The sequence below is a fragment of the Centruroides vittatus genome, unplaced genomic scaffold (genome assembly GCF_030686945.1).
Source record: "Centruroides vittatus isolate TY-2023 unplaced genomic scaffold, ASM3068694v2 contig_970, whole genome shotgun sequence".
Lineage (NCBI taxonomy): Eukaryota > Metazoa > Arthropoda > Arachnida > Scorpiones > Buthidae > Centruroides > Centruroides vittatus.
The window spans coordinates 271,876-293,123 of NW_027122643.1; the positions used below are offsets into that span (position 1 = coordinate 271,876).

At 30.6% G+C, this 21,248-nt stretch overlaps 1 protein-coding gene across 2 annotated transcripts in view; it reads right to left on the bottom strand.

Moving 5' to 3' along the window:
* Positions 1–16,422, bottom strand: part of LOC136985437 (myotubularin-related protein 9) — a 64,968-nt gene extending 48,546 nt beyond the window's left edge. The window contains exons 1-3 of one of the 2 annotated variants that reach the window (XM_067282725.1): positions 16,404–16,422; positions 7,430–7,601; positions 1,831–1,990 (exon numbers count right to left, since the gene is read on the bottom strand). In XM_067282725.1, coding sequence (XP_067138826.1) covers positions 1,831–1,990; positions 7,430–7,576 — 307 coding nt within the window. In that variant the 5' untranslated portion in view covers positions 7,577–7,601; positions 16,404–16,422. Of the gene's footprint in view, positions 1–1,830; positions 1,991–7,429; positions 7,602–16,170 lie in introns of both variants that reach the window. The other variant, XM_067282724.1, reaches the window with a different exon arrangement.
* Positions 16,423–21,248: the final 4,826 nt, after the last annotated feature.

Here is a 21,248-nt window from a genome sequence, read left to right on the forward strand (position 1 = left end):
GGCTTGAGAAACTAGATAATGACAAACAACCAAAATCAATGGATAAAGAGAAAAAATTTATTAAATTAAGATATGTTCCAAAATTATTTGAAAGAATTAAAAATGTAATTAAAAATAGAATCAACTTAATACCAGAAAAAATAAATTCAACTAAAAAACAATTATGTTACAGAAAAGAAGAAAAATATGATATAACAGAGGAGAAAGGAATAGTATATTCAATTTGATTGTAATTGTAATCCAAAGAAAACATATATAGGAGAAACTAAAAGAAAATTAAAAATAAGATTAAGTGAACATATCAGAGCTATCAAAGGAAAATATGCAAATTCAGCAGTATTTGACCATTGTAATACAGAAGGTTGTGCAATAGATCTAAATACAGTAAAAATCAGAAAAAAGGAAAAAAGTAATTATAAAAGACAACTGTATGAGCATTTAAATATAATTAGGCAAACTAATAAAATGAATAACAACAATGGTAGAGAGATCCACCAATCATGGTTAAGCATTTTAAAAAGGGGGGAGGAAGAGGTATAAAAGATGAGATTGGAATGTATTAGAAACGAAATTAAGTAGAAACAAATAAACCAAAAGAACTAAGTGAATTGAAATAATAATATTTTAGATAATAATTAAATTTATTGTTTTAAACTGATTTTAATGTATAAAAATTAGGAATGTATAAAATTGTATGGTTGCTGTGGATTGTGAGTTTAAGTGGAAATGTAGAGAAGATCGGAAATATAGAAATTGTAAGAATTTTAGATATTTATTGTCTGGAAATGTTTGTGTTCTTATCTAATTTTAGTGATAATTGTACCGAGACATGTTTTTATTGTTAATTATAGAAAGTGTCATTTAAGGGCCTGCTGAGGAGGGACGAACAAGTCCGAAACACATGTTTAAAGTGTATGTGTTCAGGTGAACTAAATAAAGAACATTATTTTTGATCTGTAAGACTAAATATCTGCATCCATAATTTTCCAGTGTAATAAGTCCTGTTAATATATAGAAAGTACTAGTATACAAAATAAATTTTAAATAGAGTTAGAAAGGACAAAAAGGCATAATAATTATACATAGACATTGTTTATGTAGGGTAAAAAAAAATTGTACTCTCTGTTGTTCATGAGAAAATGTACACAAACTTTCAGTTAGGTGAATATTCTAATTTTTTGTCAAGGAGTTGTATGATAGTGAAAATGAAATTTGTCATAAATTTGACCCTAATCTTATAATATAATCAAGACGGGTTGATAAAAATAATAAATGCAGAGCCCAAACAGTTAGGAGTTGCAAGTTGAAATTTGGCACACAGAGTATGTAATGAGAATGTACACTAAGAAGGGATTTTGGAAATTCATCTCTGTGGGGGAGAGAGGAAGGTTAAGGATTACCCCAAAGAACTCAGCTTCTACTGTACTATTTTAGATACAGTTTTTTGCATTTTTGCAAAAAATCAAACATATTTTTAGACCTATCTAAAAATTCTCTAATTAGCCTCTAAAGAGAGTGGACCTAATTCTTGCACCCGGTGACAATGAATAAGATTGGCTATAGTCTAATAATCTAATAATCTTAATCTTTGCTATCGTTTTACTTTTTGAACAAGCCACACCAGGCTCATCTGCTAGTATTTACATAATTATAAACAATTTATACTATCAAATCACTTTTTTTCAATTTCCAGAAACTCTGAATAAAATGAATAAAATTACATTTTTCAGTTAAAATTATACTTACAAATTATTATTATTATAATAATATATAGTTTATGAATTTCCCTAAAAAATATTAAAGTAATTATTTTAAAAATGTAACACTTACCTAAGTTAGACAACCATTCAATTGAATTAGCAACATTTGTAGCTTCTTCTAAGCCAGAAATTTCTAATTGAATACATCTAAAATCTTTGCATTTCAAAATTAAAATTCCACCCGTTTGTCCCATTTTCCTTTCAACACAATCAACCATACGATGCAATAACTAAAAATATTTCAAATAAAATAAAATAAATAAAATTAATCAAAAATATGTTTGTTTATTTATCAATAATGAAAAGTTTGAACTAACAGATATTATACAAATTAAATATAATTTTGTAACATACAAAAATAGATTAAAAATTGTCATACTCTTATTTTTCATACATAAAACAATATCTTTAAATCTATATAACAAGCATCATTTCTATAGATCAATATTGTGAGAACCGAGAAGGGAAAGAGCGGTGCGCTTCTTTCTCCCTCTTACAAGTGCGGACCTACGGGGTCCGTCACTGCGTCACTGGATGGCGATTTCTCGAGTGGAGGGGCAGGTGAGGTCGGGATAGTGTGTCGGTCGTACTCAAGGATGACAACCAGATCAGACATCAACAAACATTTAATAAAGAACTCAAAAAAATGGTTACAACACATGAAATGTACATACAATCTAAACCAATTGTTACTATCATGACAAATAAGTAGCCACTTTCCGGTCTAGTTTCGGCGACCTTGCAGGGATAGAATTCAGCAATTGCCGATCGATACAATGAGACGCTGATTTAAAAGACGAGAGATAAGTCGGAGAGAAAGAGCAAATATAAGCAAATACCTGGTAAAGGGGTGTTGATGGAGTTTGTGGATTCTTTCTCTAGAGTCAGCACTGATGGTCTTGGGTCCATTCTGGATTCCTCCTGACGACGATCGCCTGGAGTCCAAGATCGGACCCCTTTTTATAGTAGCCTCTTGCAGTTGCTGACTCATACCTCAGGTGATGTTGGTGCATATCACTAATAATTATTGACATAAACTGTCCTAGATAGAACATTATGTTTTCTCATGTCACCGGATGGAGAGGTCGGAAGGTTAAGGAGTGTGTTGGGATTTATACTCTGATTGTTGCTCTTTTATGAATCATCGATTTGCTAACAGGTGGGAATGAGAAGTTCAAACCTCTCAGCAAGGTGACCCTTTGGCTACTCTCCATCGAGGGACTAATTCGTCCTGCAGTGATTGGACACGGGGGATGTCCTACGAAGGAGGACACCTGTAGTTGAATCCTCGGTGGGAAAGGAGGAATTTTCCCGGACACCTGGACGTTGTTGTGTAAAAGGAGAAGATCACTTCATTGCTGCTTCATAGAAGAAAGGGAAAACAAAAGGGTCATTCTCTTGACCTCTCTGGGGAAAGAATTTGTGTGAAGAAGAGAAAATTAATTAACATCGTGGTGTAAAAACTGTAAATGGAGCGGGAAATCTCACAATATATATACAGTGGTTATGCCGCATAATGCCAAAATCACCACTGGTGATATTTTCATTAATAATGGCAATAAAAACTTTAGTCTGCATATTTCAACAATCATTGTAAAATTGAATCACAAAGCATGCTTCAGGAAAAAACATCAGAATGCCAAGCTCCCATGCACCACATACCCAGCAATTTCATGACATTGTGCAGCAACTTTATTTGGACAGGAAAGTAGGAAGTAATGTTGAGAACAAACAGTAGTTTTCATGCAATGCCACTCAGCATTTCCAGACTGGAAATTTTTATTGACTGACAGAAAACTTGGGAATTCTTTAAGATGACTTTTTTTCACTTTGCTCTTTTTTCAGTAGACAAACACAAAAATTTTGACATAACGGAATATGTGAAATACTGTTCCAACATTGTGATCAAATGTGGAATTATTCAGCACAAAATTATTCAAAAATGAGCAATTATTTATTGTGACATTGTCACAATGCTGAACTGCAATTTTTAATCATACTTTTTAATTTAAAATATATGCTCTCCATCTCAAATTAGTACTGTAGCGTCTTGCCCTATACATCATACTTCTCTGTTAGCAATGGAGTTGTGCCAGTCATCTAACTCCTTTCACGGAAAAATTTTTAAATTGAAATAACGTGACTTCCAGTTTGCATCAGAAGTTCATATTTAGTTAATCGAGCCTCCTGCCCCTAAGCTTTCCATATCTGGTATTGACTTTCATTTATCTAACATCATTCTCAAGATTAAGGAAAGACAGATGGATGACAGTGGGAATTTATAGGTCTACAATTTTTTCATATTGCAGCCCAATGATTCCTATTTTGAAGTGATCCAGCTATCTATACATACATGGTAGAAAACAATAAGACTGTGATCGCCTACATGCAACAATTGCACATGGGCCAAGATGAGTGGGTGGGTAAATGACCTTGAATAAGTTAGAACAAGCACAGTGAGTCTCAACTTGCTATCACTATTAGATTGCAGTAAGTGCCTGCTGTGAGTGGACATGTTAGCAAATGTTGGAAAAATGGCCAGCTTGAAAGAGAAGCGACATATCAACCTAAAATTTTTGACAAATTGAAAAATACTGCCACTGAATCTTCGCATACAGAGACACACGTCTTTCTTGTGCACACGTGTTCAAATCGCACAGAAGATTTTCTGAGGGCCAAGAGGATGTGAAAGATAATGAATGTTCTGGAGGGCCCAACACGTCAAAAACTAAGGAAAATGTGAAAAGTGGAACAAATTGTTTGAAGTGATTGAATGATTGCAGATATGACACACATGGATAAGAAGAGTAAGGCAGTTTTGCACAAAAAACTGAACATGACGAAAGTATGTGCTAAGGTTGTCCCACAGCTGCTATCCCCAGAGCAGAAAGAGAACATCAATCCATGCACTGGAAGACACCAAAGTCACCAAGGATGATAAAAGTGCAACAAAGCAAGTCCAAGTCAAGGCCATGCTCATTATGTTCTTTGACATTAAGAATGTAATTTTGGAACACTGTGTTTCAGAAGGCACAACAGTGAGCCAATACTATTATAAAAAAGTTCTGAAATCTTTGAAGGAAAGGGTCAGAAGAAAGCAGCACCACTTGTGGCAAAATGGTTTCATCATCCATCAGGACAATGCACCAGCCATTTCTGCTCTGTCAGTGAAGCAGTTTTTGGCCAAGAAGGGAGTCACACTACTTGAACACCCACTGTCTCGCCTGACATAGCTCTGTGTGACTGTTACCTTTTTCCTAAAGTCAAGTCTGCTCTGAAGAAACACTGTTTTGACTCGGTTTCTGCTGTCAAGAAAAAGACAATGGAGCTTATGCATAGCCTTACTGATGACCTGCAGCACTGTTATATCAGTGAAAGTTGTGAATGCAGCACTGTGTGGAAGCAGAAGGATCATACATTGAAGGGGAACACAACTAAAGTGAGTATACTACTCAAGGTTTAAAGTTTCAGCTTCAGTCTTGTTATTTTCTAGCCACACCTCATTATTCTTGAAAAGTACCAATGCATGCATGATGCTATTTTGAAACAATTAGAAATAAAAATACAATGTTCTCTTGTTTGTATGTATTGTTCCTAATTTATTTTATCTTAGTAGTGACCCAAGTTTGAAGAAAAGACATTTGTCTTCTTCACCTTCATCAGAGAACCTATGTTTGTATTTGAGTTCAACTAATGTGAATCATGGAATTTTGAAAAATTCATCAACATAATCCGCATCAACATTCTAAAAAGCCAGCCTCTCTTGCAAGAACCAAAATCTTTGCATCAGCCACAAGATTAAATTCTCTGTCTGTGACAAATTGAACACAGTTTTTACATACAGAATTCATCATTTAGGGAGTGACTTTTGCTTTTCTGTTCAATTGTTGCAACTGTCCTCATTCTCTCTTCTTTCTGAATCATTTTCTTCTCTATTTTTTAATTTATTTTGAGCTCATATAACACTCAGAATTCATTGTAAAATTCATTTATGGCAAAATAGACTAAATACAACACTTTAAAACATAGAAATTACACATATACAAACTGAAGAGAAGAGCCACATTGCCTATTTTAGAATAAACTAGTAAATACATTTTTTTAGTAAAAGCTTTGTTTTTAAAAAGTCATTATACTAAAAAATGGTGTCCTTTCCAGTCCACAGCCAAGAATAAATCATTGAAACTAAAGGAGAAAACTAAAAAAATTGTGACTTGTATTTTCTTTTTTCAGCCAACACTAGGCCTATTAGCTACAATTTAAGTGTAAACAAGTAAGTAACAGTAGCCTAAGTTTATGTCATAAAAGCAAAAGCATATATTATATATACTTCATATATACACTACTGATTAAGTTGGGGGCTTATCCACCTAATGGCCATCTATAGCTACAGGTCCAGTCCTTGAAAAAAATTAGTATGATTTTCAAAAGCCATTATAGCAAAACATCATTGAGTGAGTAGTCATAAAGAGCAGGAGAGGAGTATTTGAAAATAAAACATTTTAAAATCGTAAAAACTAAAATTTTATCTTTCTGGATCAAGTGTAATGAAAAATGAATATGGAAACTAAATTTTTGAGAAATTTCTTTCAGAAGCTTTTAGAAACTAAACTTTCAAGTTTTCTCAAGAAGTTTTCTCAATTTAATATAATTTTAAAATGCTATTAAATGATTAAATCTAAACATTTAATTATAAAATGAAAAATTTCGACAACTTAAATATCTGATAAAACAAATACAGTAAAATCTTATTATTTCAATATCAAACAATTTGAAGTATCACATAATTCAAAGTCAAGTCTAGTCCCAGGCCATAAGAATAGGATTTTACATATATTTCAGTTTGGATAATTCAAAATATGCATAGAATGAAATTGAAAGCCATTATTTGGTCTGATGGCTTGCAAAAATATCATTTAATTTAAAATCTTCCATCATCTTATGTGTTTATACGGAAAGTTACCATGCCCAGGTGGCAGTCTCATTTTCAGTTTTACCAATTACACACTATTGATTTATTGGATGTCATTCATTTAAGGTCATTTGGAGATTGTACACGTTGCCAATAAAGAGAATTTTTAAAAATTCTTTTTGTTATTATGGAAGAAATCTGTTTGGCATTCATTTATTTTGGATGTTTTTTGCAAAAATGTATTGTCTCAATAATTTTGAAGTCCATTAAATACATGTGTGTATTCAGGATAGAATACATACATAGTTTTAGTCGTTAATAGAGATTGTTTTCATCAGATCACATGATTTTCATAATCTTAAACTTAAGATAGTAAATTCTTCATAGAACTACCCATTGGTCCTATAGACAAAATTTATGGGTAATTTTTATTGAAGCACTTAAGCTTCTTTCAAATGTTATTTTCAGATCTTCCTTTTTGAATGTAGTTTCGTTTTCTTTAACTAACTATATGATTAGCCTATTATATCTGATTAACTATATATGAACTTCTAGTCAAGCTTTGGATTAAATCAGAAGTTCATATACAGTCTTGATTTTCATCTAACTCTGTTTTTGAGATTAACAAAGGAGAGACAGAAGGACAGTAGAAATATTTAGGTCTGCAATCCAAAAATTGCAGAGCAATAAAATTCAAAAATATAAAATATATTTTATATAATTTGATTTTAAATTTGAGATAATTAAAAATTTTTACCCATAATTCTTCATTTTTATCTTTTCTGGATGATAAAATTAAATGATGTCCAGTTATACATACAGTACCTTCAATTTCATCATGAAATGGCCGATATAATATTACTTTATCAATTTTTGGTGATTTAATAAATTCAGCAAACTCCATTGCTACTAATTTAACCTATAAAAATCTGAAATAACAATAACAAAATTATAGTATCAAATTAAATGTTCTTTATATTATATTATATTAAAATAAGAAACAATGAAAATATATTAACATTTTTTTTTTATATGTATATAAAATAAAAGAACAACCATGTTTTCTTTATCCATAAATTTCAATTCTTTTTATAAAACAGATGGAAATATAAATACAAATCTAACTCAGAGATTTTAGCACCAAATTAAACAGAAAAGGACATCTTTGACTAAAGTAACATTTCTGCTAAGGCTTGTGTACTGCAAACTGTATAAAAGAAAATCCAAAGATCAATAGACTAGGAGTAAATTTTCAATTGCCAGTACCAAATTTTTAGTTACCCCGAATTTCATCACTCTTACTATTCTGTTTAGTCTCTCATCCTATATCTTACTTTGTAAAGAGAGATGAAGAGAGAGGAGAGGGAAGAGCAGACTGTGTTAAAGTTTCTTCTGTACTGTAAAGGGTGCAGAATATACTTATAAACAGAAAAAATGAAAAGGCAGGATTGTGTTCTATGTGTTTTTCTCTTCTGTATGTGTGTGTTTAATTAAAGAAAGTGCATTAAAAATGAACATTAAAGCTAGAGAAGAGCCCTCAGAGAAAAATTAAGAGAGTATACAAAAGGTTTGATTTGGTTTTGATGGAATAATGTACTGTTTTTCTAATAATGATATCCCAAACTTGGTAATTTTTTCTTATGGCATAAACATGTATTATAAAAACATGTACAATTAGTTTAAATTGTGTAGTATTTTCAATAAAATAATTATAAAAGTATTAAATAATTTATATTTTTAATTGCATATGAATATATTATTGATAATTTTTAATAATACATGTAAAAAGGATTATGGTGCTGCTAATAATTTCACTGCACCCCTAAAATGTCAATGCATAAACTGTTTGAAAAATCACTGGAATATAGCAATGCAATAATGAGCAATTTATCCAGGGAAAGTGCTTCCTAAAGACTTTCTATGGGAAACTGGGCCATATTTAGGTGTTACACATGTTAAGGAAACCTGGAAAACTCCACATAGCCAATCCATTGGTGAAATAAAATCTGCAACCAACTAACTACCAGTGTTCAGTAGTTTTATCCACTTGACCACTGGTTGGCTTTATAAAAACGACTTAAAAGGATAACATGATGATGGCTCTGATGTAGGAAAGTATGAGGGAAACATATGGATTAAGTGGAAAGAGTGAATGGTGAAAGAGTTAGAGAGAAAGTCTTTAGAAAAGACTTGGATTTCTAAAGAAGGCTTAAAAAGAGAATGGTTATTAATAATAGTACTGTGATATTTTATTAAATGCATAAAAATGGATAATTAATAAATAAAAATAAAAAATTATGGAAGTAAGATATGGGATAAGAATGATATTGGGTCAAATGAAAAGAACCAAAAAGGAAGATAATAAAAATGATCAAAACTAAGTTGTCCAAATGGAAAAATGTAACTATAATAATAAACACACCTTGCTTACTTTTCCAGCTGACTGTTGTATGTGTTACATTTTCAGCTTTTTTGAGAAGCCTGCTTCAGGTTGTTCTCTTATATGAACTACATGATAGTTTTGAATCTTCCAATTTTTATACAGATTCAAAACTATCATGTAGTTCATATATGAAAGCAATCTGAAGCAAGCTTCTCAAAAAAGCTGAAAACAATTATAATATATACAATGGTCTGCTGGAAAAATAAGCAAGGTACATTTATCATTATAAAAATGATCATTGGATTTATAGGCAGAACTATTTATAAAAAAAATTTAAAGGCAAGCAAGACAGATCTTTGTATTGAATTATGATGTATGTTAAACAGATTTGTTATTTTCTGGAAAATATGCTTGAAAGTGAAATTTTTATTTTGACTGTTAATTCTTGAGTTGCAGGAACCCAAAAGTGCAAGAATATTAAAGATATGAATTCCAGAAAAGCAATTTTGGATAAATAAGTTCTTAAGGGAATTGTTTCATATGTTATATATAATAATTTAAATGGCAGAAACCATATAGGAAAAAAGATGATAATAAATTTTTATTTTTTACTAAAGATAACTTAAAATTATTTTTAGAATTTGAATACTCAGTATAACAACATTTCCAAATAACAAAGTCAAATTTTCTCTCACCCGACTTGCATAGAAACCCACTACAAAATCTTTCAATTGTACAAATATAATAAACTTTCAATTTAATGTTCATTTTTCTGTCAATTCCAGAGTATAGAATTCTTGTAATTTTCACTTTATTATAATCTTATAACTTCTTTCTCTCTTTCTCAAATTATTTTCCAGCTCATAAACAAGAGAGATTGACAGAAACTAACAAGTTGCAGGTATGCTAAGCTAGAGCCATAAACTGTCTTAGACACAAGTGTAAGGACACTTATTTATGCCTCTTAATTTTGTTATTTACCTCATCCTTACTCTTCACTTTAAGATGCAAGGGTAAGATGCACTAAGGGACATCTGGGAAGTGGAAACTGTCATGCTCCTCCTGGTGTTATAGGAAAGCAAAGTGCAGGAAAAATATGATTGAGAGGCATGATTTAAATAAATGAACTCAAAACTAAACTAACATGTTTTATGGCATATAACTTTAATAACAAAAAACATACCCTTTGTATTATACATGTTTTAAGTTGGGTTCTCCCATAGGCAATGAATTCTCCATACTGTATGATAAGTATTCATTGTTATCATGTATTCTACTTGTTAAATATTGTTTTTTGATATATCTAAGCAGATATTGTATATATGGTATTCATACATTAATAACATATATACAAAAACTGATTAGATATATCAAAAAACAATATTTAACAATATTTTAATTGTAAAAGACTTGCTATGCTGATGTTTTATGTTCAATAGAAAATACTGGTAGCTTGCTTTTTATATATATATTTTTTGCAATAGCTAAGTAGGTTTTGCATTTATATTTATGTGGACTATTTTATGGTAAAGTTTAATTGTAAATGGCTTCCTTTAAATTCCTCTTTTTCCCTGATAAATAAAAGGTGTTCATTATAATTTCACTTCTTTTTAACCAAAATACAATAAAAAGTTTTTGGAAGAATTGCCAAGTCTTCATAGGATAGCTGAAATATACTAAACACTTTTTTCTAAATATTCTGTGCTGAAATGGAAGTGCATCTTATATGCCTTAAAATATAGTACTTTACTTGCATCAAATAAGTAAATGTAACAATGTAAGTAATATATATAGCATCTTTATGTTACATGTAAACTTAATAAAAAATTAAATAGCTAAATATGAAAATTTATACCATAGTTTTTGCCATCCAGTTTTTCATACCTAAAATTTATCTGAAACTTAAGATGTATCCTATAAGTCAAATGTGTCTTAAACTGTGAAGAATATTTTTTCCCAAAACTATGTAAAAAGTGTGATGATGCATCCAAAACAATGGTGAATCTTATAAGGCAAAAAATACAGTTTACTTTTTAATTACAACAAACTTTCAGCATAAACATTTCTGAGGTCCCTCAATTTCATTGTAATGAGACTACCACTATAATTTTATCAGTTTATTACAAATATAATTTTTCCTGTTTACTTTTAAACTTAAAAAAAAATCAATAGAAATTGATTCAACAAGAAATTTTGCTTACCAATATAATATTTTCAAATATATGCATCCCACTTCAAAGTTTCATTCAACAATAATAATAGCTAAGAGAAATAGTGATATAAATAGTAACAATTTGTTAAAATGTAATTATTATTTTTAGAATTTACATTTATCAATTATCCTACAATAAATGTCACTGTTTCTAGTATTCATCAACACTATGTCCAATCCATAGAAATATATTACTGATACTTACATAAATAACTTCAATAATTTTTGGATTGTCATTTAGATTATACTGTACCTATGTAATTGTATGAAATTATATGTAAAATTTCATCAAATGTATTTATAAACACATCTGATACCAGTATATTGTTGTTCCAAAAAAATAAGCAATCAAATCTGGATAAAATTCAAAATTTATAAGTTTATGATAATGTGTAATCTTTTCTTAAAATAAAGTGGTTTCATAAAATAAAACTAAGTGGATTAACCTAATCAACAAGTAATACAATTTTGGATTATTTAAAGTTCTATTTAATGTTTATTTTGCTATTGAAGTTACTAAATAAAGACTGTCTAAAAATTGTGTATGTAAACTAAGAAAAAAAAAGTCATTTATGAATGTATTTTTTAGTTACAGAAAGAAATAATTTCTACAACAGCAAGTTCAATAACAATAAAAATAAAAGCTATTTTAATTTTTTGCACCAATCAGAAATTAGTAAACCAAATATGAATAATCTGTAAATGCCAAGAAAACAGATAATATAATATATTTCTAATAAATATGTCTAATAATATATTTTCAAATACCGTATTTTACGGACTATAAGACGCTACGGACTATAAGACGCACCTTAATTTTTAAGCAATTTTTTTTTTAAATACCTATAAGACGCTACGGACTATAAGACGCAGCTGAATTTTGGAGGCAATTTTTCGAAGAAAAAAGTGCGTCTTATAGTCCGTAAAATACGGTAAATGATCAAGATAGTCAAATAAATAAAAAAAATATTTGATTATAGAAAATATTACATTCCAAATATATATTAAACACAATATTATCTTATTAAAACATCTTTTGCCTATTTCCTATTAAAAGAAAAACAACTTATATTTAAATAAAAGAAAAAATTATTACATACAATAGAAACATTACATATACACCTATCATTTTTCTACCACAAAAGCACAACAAAGATTTAATTTCAGAAACATCTAGATAAGAGTAACTATTCACTATTCATAGTACTCCTAATCAAATAAAAATTGTGAAATAATTTGTTTTTTTTTTCTTTTTAAATTCAAATCATAATTTATTTTGAATAACATTAAAATTCTTGTTGTACTCACTGTAAATATAAAACATATTCCAACAAAAATTATACTGATGCTGTCATTTTTTATTTAAAAAAGTAGAAAAGAAGTTATTTTGTTTGTCATCCTTTTAATTTTTGTGTGTTTATGTGTATCAATAAATTCATATAAATAATGTCTAATAATTTTAAATATTTCATATTTAACCTGAAGTTCATCCCTTTTTTTTATTTATTTTTCATTAAGGTTAAAATATCCAAAATAATATATCTTATTAATATTATATTATAGAAGTACAGTATGAATAAGTATTTTTATAATAATAATAACAAAATTAATTATTACTATTTAAGTACATGTAATCCATAACTAATACAAATCAAAACCTTTAAATTTTAAATAACCTACATTGAACAATTTGGAATCTTTATTCTATCTGGTAGTGGCAAATATTAACCCATAAGTACCGTTTAGAATATAGGCCAGGGGTTGGCAACCTATGACACAGCGACGCGATTTTCAGTGGCACTCTGAATAGAAATATAGCAAAAATATTTTAATTATTAATTACACATTTAAATGGACATCTGTAAGGCTCGGGGCCATTAAGATTTTCTCGGGATGACTTTAGAACATCCCACCCCTGCCACCAGTTGTTGAGTTCGGGGCCATTAAAATTTATATTATGCACGTTTTGGGTAGGGTCCTGCCACCAGGTGTGTTTTACCAGACACACCGCCGATTGAGATGAAATAAATGATTAAAGCACGAGGGTAAGAATCACTCCAAAGTCCAGGAATGAGCCTCTCAGGAGGAAGAATGCAGAGTCAGATATAATCAATTAAAGGGAATTTATTAGCAAAAAAAAAAACGAAGCTCAGAACAAAGTTATCAAATCCGATTTTTGGAAATTTGCCTATCTTTATCTATACAACGAGGGGGGGGTATTTGAACTACGTGACTCACAACACACCAGGTAAACAAGATGTCTTCTCTCATCTGTTCAGACAGTCAGTCAGTCTCTTGATCCTGTTTCACTCTCTCTCTTTTTTCTGTCTTTTTCTTTCTGTCTCTCTGGTTCTGTCTGACCGCCTCTGGTCTACTCTCTTGTTGCTGTTTTGTCTTTGGAGAGTCGTCTCCCTTTTTCTCTGTGTGCTGAGTGTTCTGATCAGGCTGGGGCTCTTTTTAAATACTTCCAGCATGAGAAGATTCGTTCGTCATCTGGTGATGATTTATTGGTAGTATCATCATCGGATGATAATTTATTTGTGGTGTCATCATCGTAGCTGAGATGATTGTTTTTATTTTGTTATTTGGTAATGAAATTGAACTTTAGTAGTGTCATAATGGAGTTGATGTGACTCATCTTAGTTTTGTGGCAGTTCACATCATTATTCATTGATTGCTTTGACTAAGTTCTTCGTTTAAGGTGTAAACATTGTAGAAGTCCAAGCCTCATTGCGACACTCGGTGCTGTGAAAAAGGGGAGGGTACGATGTTTCTCATTTTAATATTTTTAATCCTTTATAAATTAATTTAATTACTTAATTGCTTCTTCTTCTTTTCCTTGGCATGTTGTGAGATTTCTGATAGTTGGATGATAAACCGTTTTATTCATATTTGTTTATTTAAATCATTTTAAGTCAATATTAAAATTTGGAAAAGAGGGAGTCCCTAGATTGGTAAAACAGGCAAATTTCCTCTTACAACTTCGGTTGTTGTTTAAGATACAGTTAAAGTTCTAACAAAGTTCACGCAAATACATAATTAGCTAAAAAAAGTGATTAAGCAAAAATTATTACAAATGTCATAAATAACAGTTCACAAATGCTTACATTGAAGTATTTTTGGATGAAGGGAAATGGTGGTCTTCACACATCATAGTTCAACGAAGGCTATGATGCATTAAAAACGAATCTCTTGTTTGTATATTTCTATTACAGCACATCTGTTTACGCTCAGTGTCTCCATTTATGTGTTATGCAAGTGCTTCACATGTAAGAACATAATTCAATTAACAACTTAATTTCAAAATTATACATTTTTGAAATCAGTTATAACCAGACTAATTTTGATAATGTATAATAAACATGGTAGAATCACGTTAGTACTCAGAATAAACTATGACTGATGTTCGGCACAACACCACCGAAAGGTTGCCAACCCCCAACATAGGCAATTATGGCACGAATGGAAGTTTGCCTTTTGAGCAAAGTGAGTGGGCCAATTTCCACAAATGCCATAATCACTAATTATAAACAAATTGTCATGCAGTATTTTAGTGTGGTTAGACTATACCTATAGCACTGTACTTACGGAATTTTATGGCATGGCTTTATGATACAGGTGACACAAACACTGTGTTTATACATGAGTTTGATTTACATAAGTATAGTGTTATAGGTGTAGTCAATCACAAAAGTATTTTTCTTAAAATGATTTCTATTAATTTTTTGTCTAAAATGAAAAAACATCAATAATTTTGTTTTTAATCAGTTTGAAAAAATAGCCTATTCGTACTTTGAGCTTTTATTATACAGCAGAATCCCAGTAATCTGAGATAATGCAAACCAATTCCATCTTGAATAACTAAAAACTTGTCTAAAACAGACAGCCAACATCATTTCAGATTAAAAATTCCCAATATAACAGATTTATATGATATATCACTTTTGAACTTTTTTATATCTAGTGAATTTAATGGAGGGCAGTATTGAGCACATTTAACATTTTATAAATGATTTGGTCTTAGTACATTTATTGTTTTTTTATGATTTTTTATCTATAGTTATTTATATTTTTTGTACTGCATATGTTATTTTTCTTCTGTATTCATTTTAATTTATAATATATTACTATGCTCCCGTGCATGCAAACTTCTTACGCAACAAATGTTTTTTTAAGTTTATCTTGTCATTCGATTCGCATTCTACCATTAGAACCCAAGGATGGCAAAACAAACATTTATTGCAAAACAAGCATTTTTGACCTTTATAAAGGTCAAAAATGTTTGTTTTGCAATAAATGTTTCTGTTCTTTTAACTGGATTTTAAGTTTGAAAGTGTTCTTACAGTGAATTTAATTGTATATAAGAACAATTTTTACATCATTTATTATACAGCTATGTACAATAGTTTTAAGGAAAAAAAAAAGTGTATTATTGTAATTATATTTTAATATGATTTGTCTCATGTTAAATGATAAAAAATAACAGACACAGATCATTTTGTAATACATGTTATCATTTTAAACATTAATGTATAAATTACAGTGTAAGAAAAATAGTATATTCACTTACAGATTCACCTCTGTTAATCGAGGTTCTACCATTTAATTTTAAAAAGTAAATATTTCAACCTAAACATAAATCTACATCCAAACCTCACTTCTTCATTTATTTAAAAGTAAAAAATCTTTATTAAAATTGAATATTCAAAAAGCGAATATAAATATTTTAATACAGACAAAAGGAAAGATGAACTATTTCTAATAGATTGAAATTTATCAATTCGGAAAGGCATAATCTCACGAACTCTGATCTATCAACCGTTTATTACCATTACTACATTAAATTACATAAGTTTGACAGTTAACGATAAATTAATGGGAATAAAAATTAGAAATAACTTACTTTTAGCAAGCATTCAACACATCAGAATACGTTTGTAATATTTTGATTTTAAAGCTTACGCAACGGGAGGATGTGATAACTTTTCACATTTAAACTTAAACTTTACAATACGTTATAAGTTTCGTGTAAAGTGTACTTATCCGACAAGCGAAAATGCAATAAAATATAAAAAATAATCTGAAACAAAGCTCTAAAAAGTTATTTAATTTTATCAATTTTCTATACTTGTTTACCTATATATAATTCCACCATAAGTAGAGGAAATTTGAACGTTACAACTTCCAAACTTTCCTCTACTAAACAATCGATTGCGCCACCTATAGGATGATATCGATCCGTCTTTTTCCCGCTTAAATTTTATATTATTTTATTCCTTTAACCGGGAATTTAAATTACGAACTCCAAGAAATTTTTAAAAAATGGGCGTTGGTAAAAATTTGAATTTTATTATTTCGGTAGTAGAAAAATAATTAATTGTCACTTTTTTAATTCATTAGTAAAAAGTGCAGCAGACGCGTGGAGGAAAAGGAATCAAATCCGAACAGTAAAAAGCCGAAGGAATTTTTCGGGGATGATTTTTCCAAATATGTCGTGCCGTCTCTCATCACCCGGTCGCTTCCATTATGGGTCTGACCGAATCCTCAACGAAAATGGAAAAAGCTCTTCTTAGAGCCGAAAGTTAAACTATATTATGTTCAGTTCTACTTTAAAATTATTATTGACCCACCAGAGGCCAAGCGGTTCTGTTCCCCGAACACTGGGAGTTCGGTCTTGGCCTTGCCAAGACGGGCTGGACACGGGGCTGTTTTCCGGGTTGTCTGTAACGTCTGAATAGGGCCAGTTACCTTAAAAAGACCTCCCGGAAGGCATTATTTCCGCGTTACGACCATCATAAACGCATACAACTACTATTACATGACAAGATAATCATTATTATTAATAATAAATTTTATACTTGTACACTGTTACGTGTGTTTCGTTGCATACTTCATTAATTATATACTCTCGGTTGGCATATATGTAAGTGTAAAAATATTGGAAATAAAACAATATTACCAAAATTATATATTCTCTCATACGTTGTGTAAATGAATGATTTCTTATATGAAAAATTTTAAGGATGTACCATATCGTATATTTACAACATTATCTAAAAAATTTGTGGTAATGGTCATATCCGATCCAAACTAGTGTAGTATTTTCAAAATTGCTAGATACTATTAATATTTAATAAACTGCTTTTTATTGAGTGATATTTCTCATACATAAACAATAATAAATACTTAACAATAGGTGATCTCTTGATAAGTGAGAAGAACTTGCTTCATTCACATACTGTATTTTTAGTGATTGATTTGCTCGAATTTGTATTTGCGCTATATGTTTAGTTTCACTGTAGAATACTCGCATCTTTTGAATATTTTTATGCCTATAGTTTTAAAATATGCTATTATATTTATTTTTTACATTTAATATTAGAGCTCTTTATTTTATTTATGCCACTGAATTTTATGTGATTTGTAAGATAATGCCATTATCACTTATCCGTTTTTTGAATTTTATATTAGTCAGAATTCTTCTATATTAATTCTATAAATTTATCTTACTTTTAGATTAAATATAAACAATTACATTAAATTTACAAAAATTGCAATGTGTTTAGATAAGTAAATAAGTATGCATTCAAATCTATTTCTAAATCTTACAAAATTTCATTAACAAGACAGGATTAGACACAAGAGACATCGGTCTAGATCAGTGCTTAGTAACCTTTCTTTTTTCGCGTATGGCACACCTACATACTTTCCAGAATTCCGTGACAACCACAAGTAAAAGTATACAAAAAATATAGGCATTTTTGTGGTTTTAGGCCTTTTCCCGCTCAGAGAGCATTAAAGGCCAGTTATATTGTTTATAATCGATTTTCTTATTACTTACTTCGATTTTTATTTTTTTTTTAAATCCGTAAACCAGGCCACACGATCACAGAATCTGTATTCCATGATCATAGGTGCACGCGGCAGGGATATCCTCTTGTCACTTCAAAAAAATTGATATGCTGACTGATATATGTGACTTGGCAAATTTAGGCGTGTACAGATTTTGTGAAATACGATGCTAAATTTGAAAGACGAGTTTGTGAGTGAACGCGGCACATATTCTGTGAAATATGACTGCAAAGGTTATATTTCACATAAGGTTATAGACGTTTGAAGCTCTAAGAATTCCTTCTGCTACAAACATCAGTGGCAATAAACAAACATGTCATAAACAAATTATTACTCCTTTTCAATCAACATATATTACATGAATGTAGTGGACACATTGATATTATATTAATCATATTCATCTGTCCATCACAAACTCTGCGCTGTTCCTCCTCTTGGAGACATTGTGCCACGGCACACTTAGCCTCATCTCGCGGCATAAAAGTGTGCCGCAGCACACCAGTTGCGGAGCTCTGGTTAAGATGAGCAATGGCTTTAGGGTATCAATTTCGTAAAAAAAAGTAATACTATTAAATAGCATCAGAGTCGAAGCGAATGCCCCCCAAAAAACGTATTTAAAGGTCTTTTTTGGAGTTTTTGATTTTGGTTTGCCTATTTGATTTTTGTACCAGATGCTATATTGCACGGGGCTTTGTTTTGATCAAAGATTTTATTTTTGGAGCGCCTACTTTACTTTGCGCACCAAACTCCGTTTTATCAGTTGGTGAACCAGTTTGAGGGATTCAATAAACCAGAAAAATTAAATAACCGGTTAATCAATTAATTATTAGCTAATTAGATAAGCAGTTAACTGTATTAATAAGGGTGCGATTATGCAGACGCGAGCGAGCGAGAATATGTGGCGAGAAGAGGCGAGACGCGATAAATATCAAAACCTGTCAGATATGTGCGAGAACCAGAAATTCGCTCTCGCTAGCGTTATTTCTCGCTTCTCGCTTGTGCATGGTTTTCCTTTGCGAAAACTAAATCGCTCGCAACCTCTCGCTCGCTATAAATTCGCGTCTGCATAGTCGCACCCTAAGTCTTTCAAAACTAATTTATACGTCCCTATTACTGTAATTAAACTGGGAGGTACTGCTAACGCTTTGTGCTGTATAAATAATCTGCGAACAGGATAGGATAATACGAAAATTAAATGACGATACTCATTTTCCTTACCTAACTATTCATTGAGATCAGTATTTTCCTAATATTGACTAGGCCTATATCTGTGCGGAAAAAAATTTTCGAAATTGAAATGGAATAAAATTCATTTGAAAACAACCATGAGTCAGGGATAATGGTTCAATAATATTACTGATTAAACGAGAAAATTTTAAAGAACTTGATATGGAAGAATTGATAAATTTTGCGACAGTAAAAACTTCAAAAGTTTTTAATTTAGTTAAAAAATTCGTTTTTGCTAAGATTTTTCAATAATTATTATACTTTATCGACACAGCAGCTTAAATGCTTTGTCTAAGAAGATTTATTTTTCTGTTTCTGCAAAATTATTACATTTATTATTATTATATATTTTATAAGTATAATTTTAAATATTCTATTCAAGAATTTTTTTGTTTAGTTTTCGAATAATGTATTGTTGTTATATAGTTTTTGTAAATAAAAGTTTATAAATTTAATTTTATGTCAGGATTCTAAATAAGTTCTATTATGACATGCCCTTTTTGTAAAATTTAAAGCTTAAAAATTTTAAATAAAAAAAAATGATCGGACGCTGAAAACCAAACTGACCTAGGGGCGCCATATACCCTCGAATCGGCCTTTATTCTATTATAAAAATATATCATCGATCATTTTATTACTCTATTAAGAAAAATTTATAAATTTGGATTTGGTAGACGGAGTGAAATTTTTATCTGGAAATTATAAACATCTCACAAATAAAATTCGGTTGATGATGGTCACCCATCGGCAAGCATACGCCGATAGGAATTTTGTTTCTCCTGCGTCAAAGTCATCTTTTCCTTCAGGATAAGGTAGTTGCTTCGGCTATTATACAGACGAGTGGTCTCATTCCATGCTGTCAATCAAGTAAGAAATAGAATTACTTTTTTGAGAAAAGGAATCAAATAAATAAAAAGTTTAACTCTTTCCGCCCCGTGGGCACTAAGAGGGCATCTTTTTAGCAAGCCCATTATGGGTTCGGCCAAGGCCACAATAAATGTTCCCTCTAATTTTTTTTTTTTTTTTTTTTTTTTTTTTTTTTTTTGGGGGGGGGACATATACTTCTCTGAGCAAAAAAATTTTGCTGAGCAGATTCTGAGCAAGAAATTTTTCTGAGCAGATTCTGAGCAAGAAATTTTTCTGAGCATATATATATAAAATCTTACTTTTTCCTATAAAAATTAAAATAATTAATTATAAAGTAGAGATTAAAATTCATTTTAAAACATACTTCCATACAAAATATTATCTTTTGTCAATGATTTAATGTATTTAATCGAAATATATGTAACAATAATCATGTTGCAGACAGAGTGAGAAATAAGTAAACAACAAATCAGTGAGCATTCTCGCCTGCGCGGCAACAATTTGAGCAGTGCGTGGCCACGCAGCTTACAAGGAACATTGGCTACAATGGGGCGGCCGGGTGGTGACGGACCACCCCCAAAAATTCCTGGGTATTTTTCGACTCGTCCGGAATCGATCCAGGGTTCCCCAGAGCGGTAGGCTTCCAGCTTAACTGCTCTGCCACCTGGCCGTCGGCTGAAAAGGTTAAAAAAAAATGTTTACCACTCATGAACCCGTGATCAAATCAGGACACATAGATAAATTCCAGTAATTTTCCGGGTGTTTTTCTACCCGTTGGATATGTTTGGCCCCATTGTAAGCCTAGCCGAACCTATAATGGGCTTACTAAAAAAGTCTTTTTTATGCCCACAAGGTTAAAAAGTTTTAAAAACGCTTTAGCTATCCGGCCGTTATTATAAATGGTTGTTGGTAGGTTTCCATCTATAAAATAAACTATCATTATTGTTTGCTTTTACATATTGTTGTCCATATCTGGTGTACTTTAACACCTAAAGCAAATATAAACATTTGTGTACTTTGCTCATTCAAACTCTA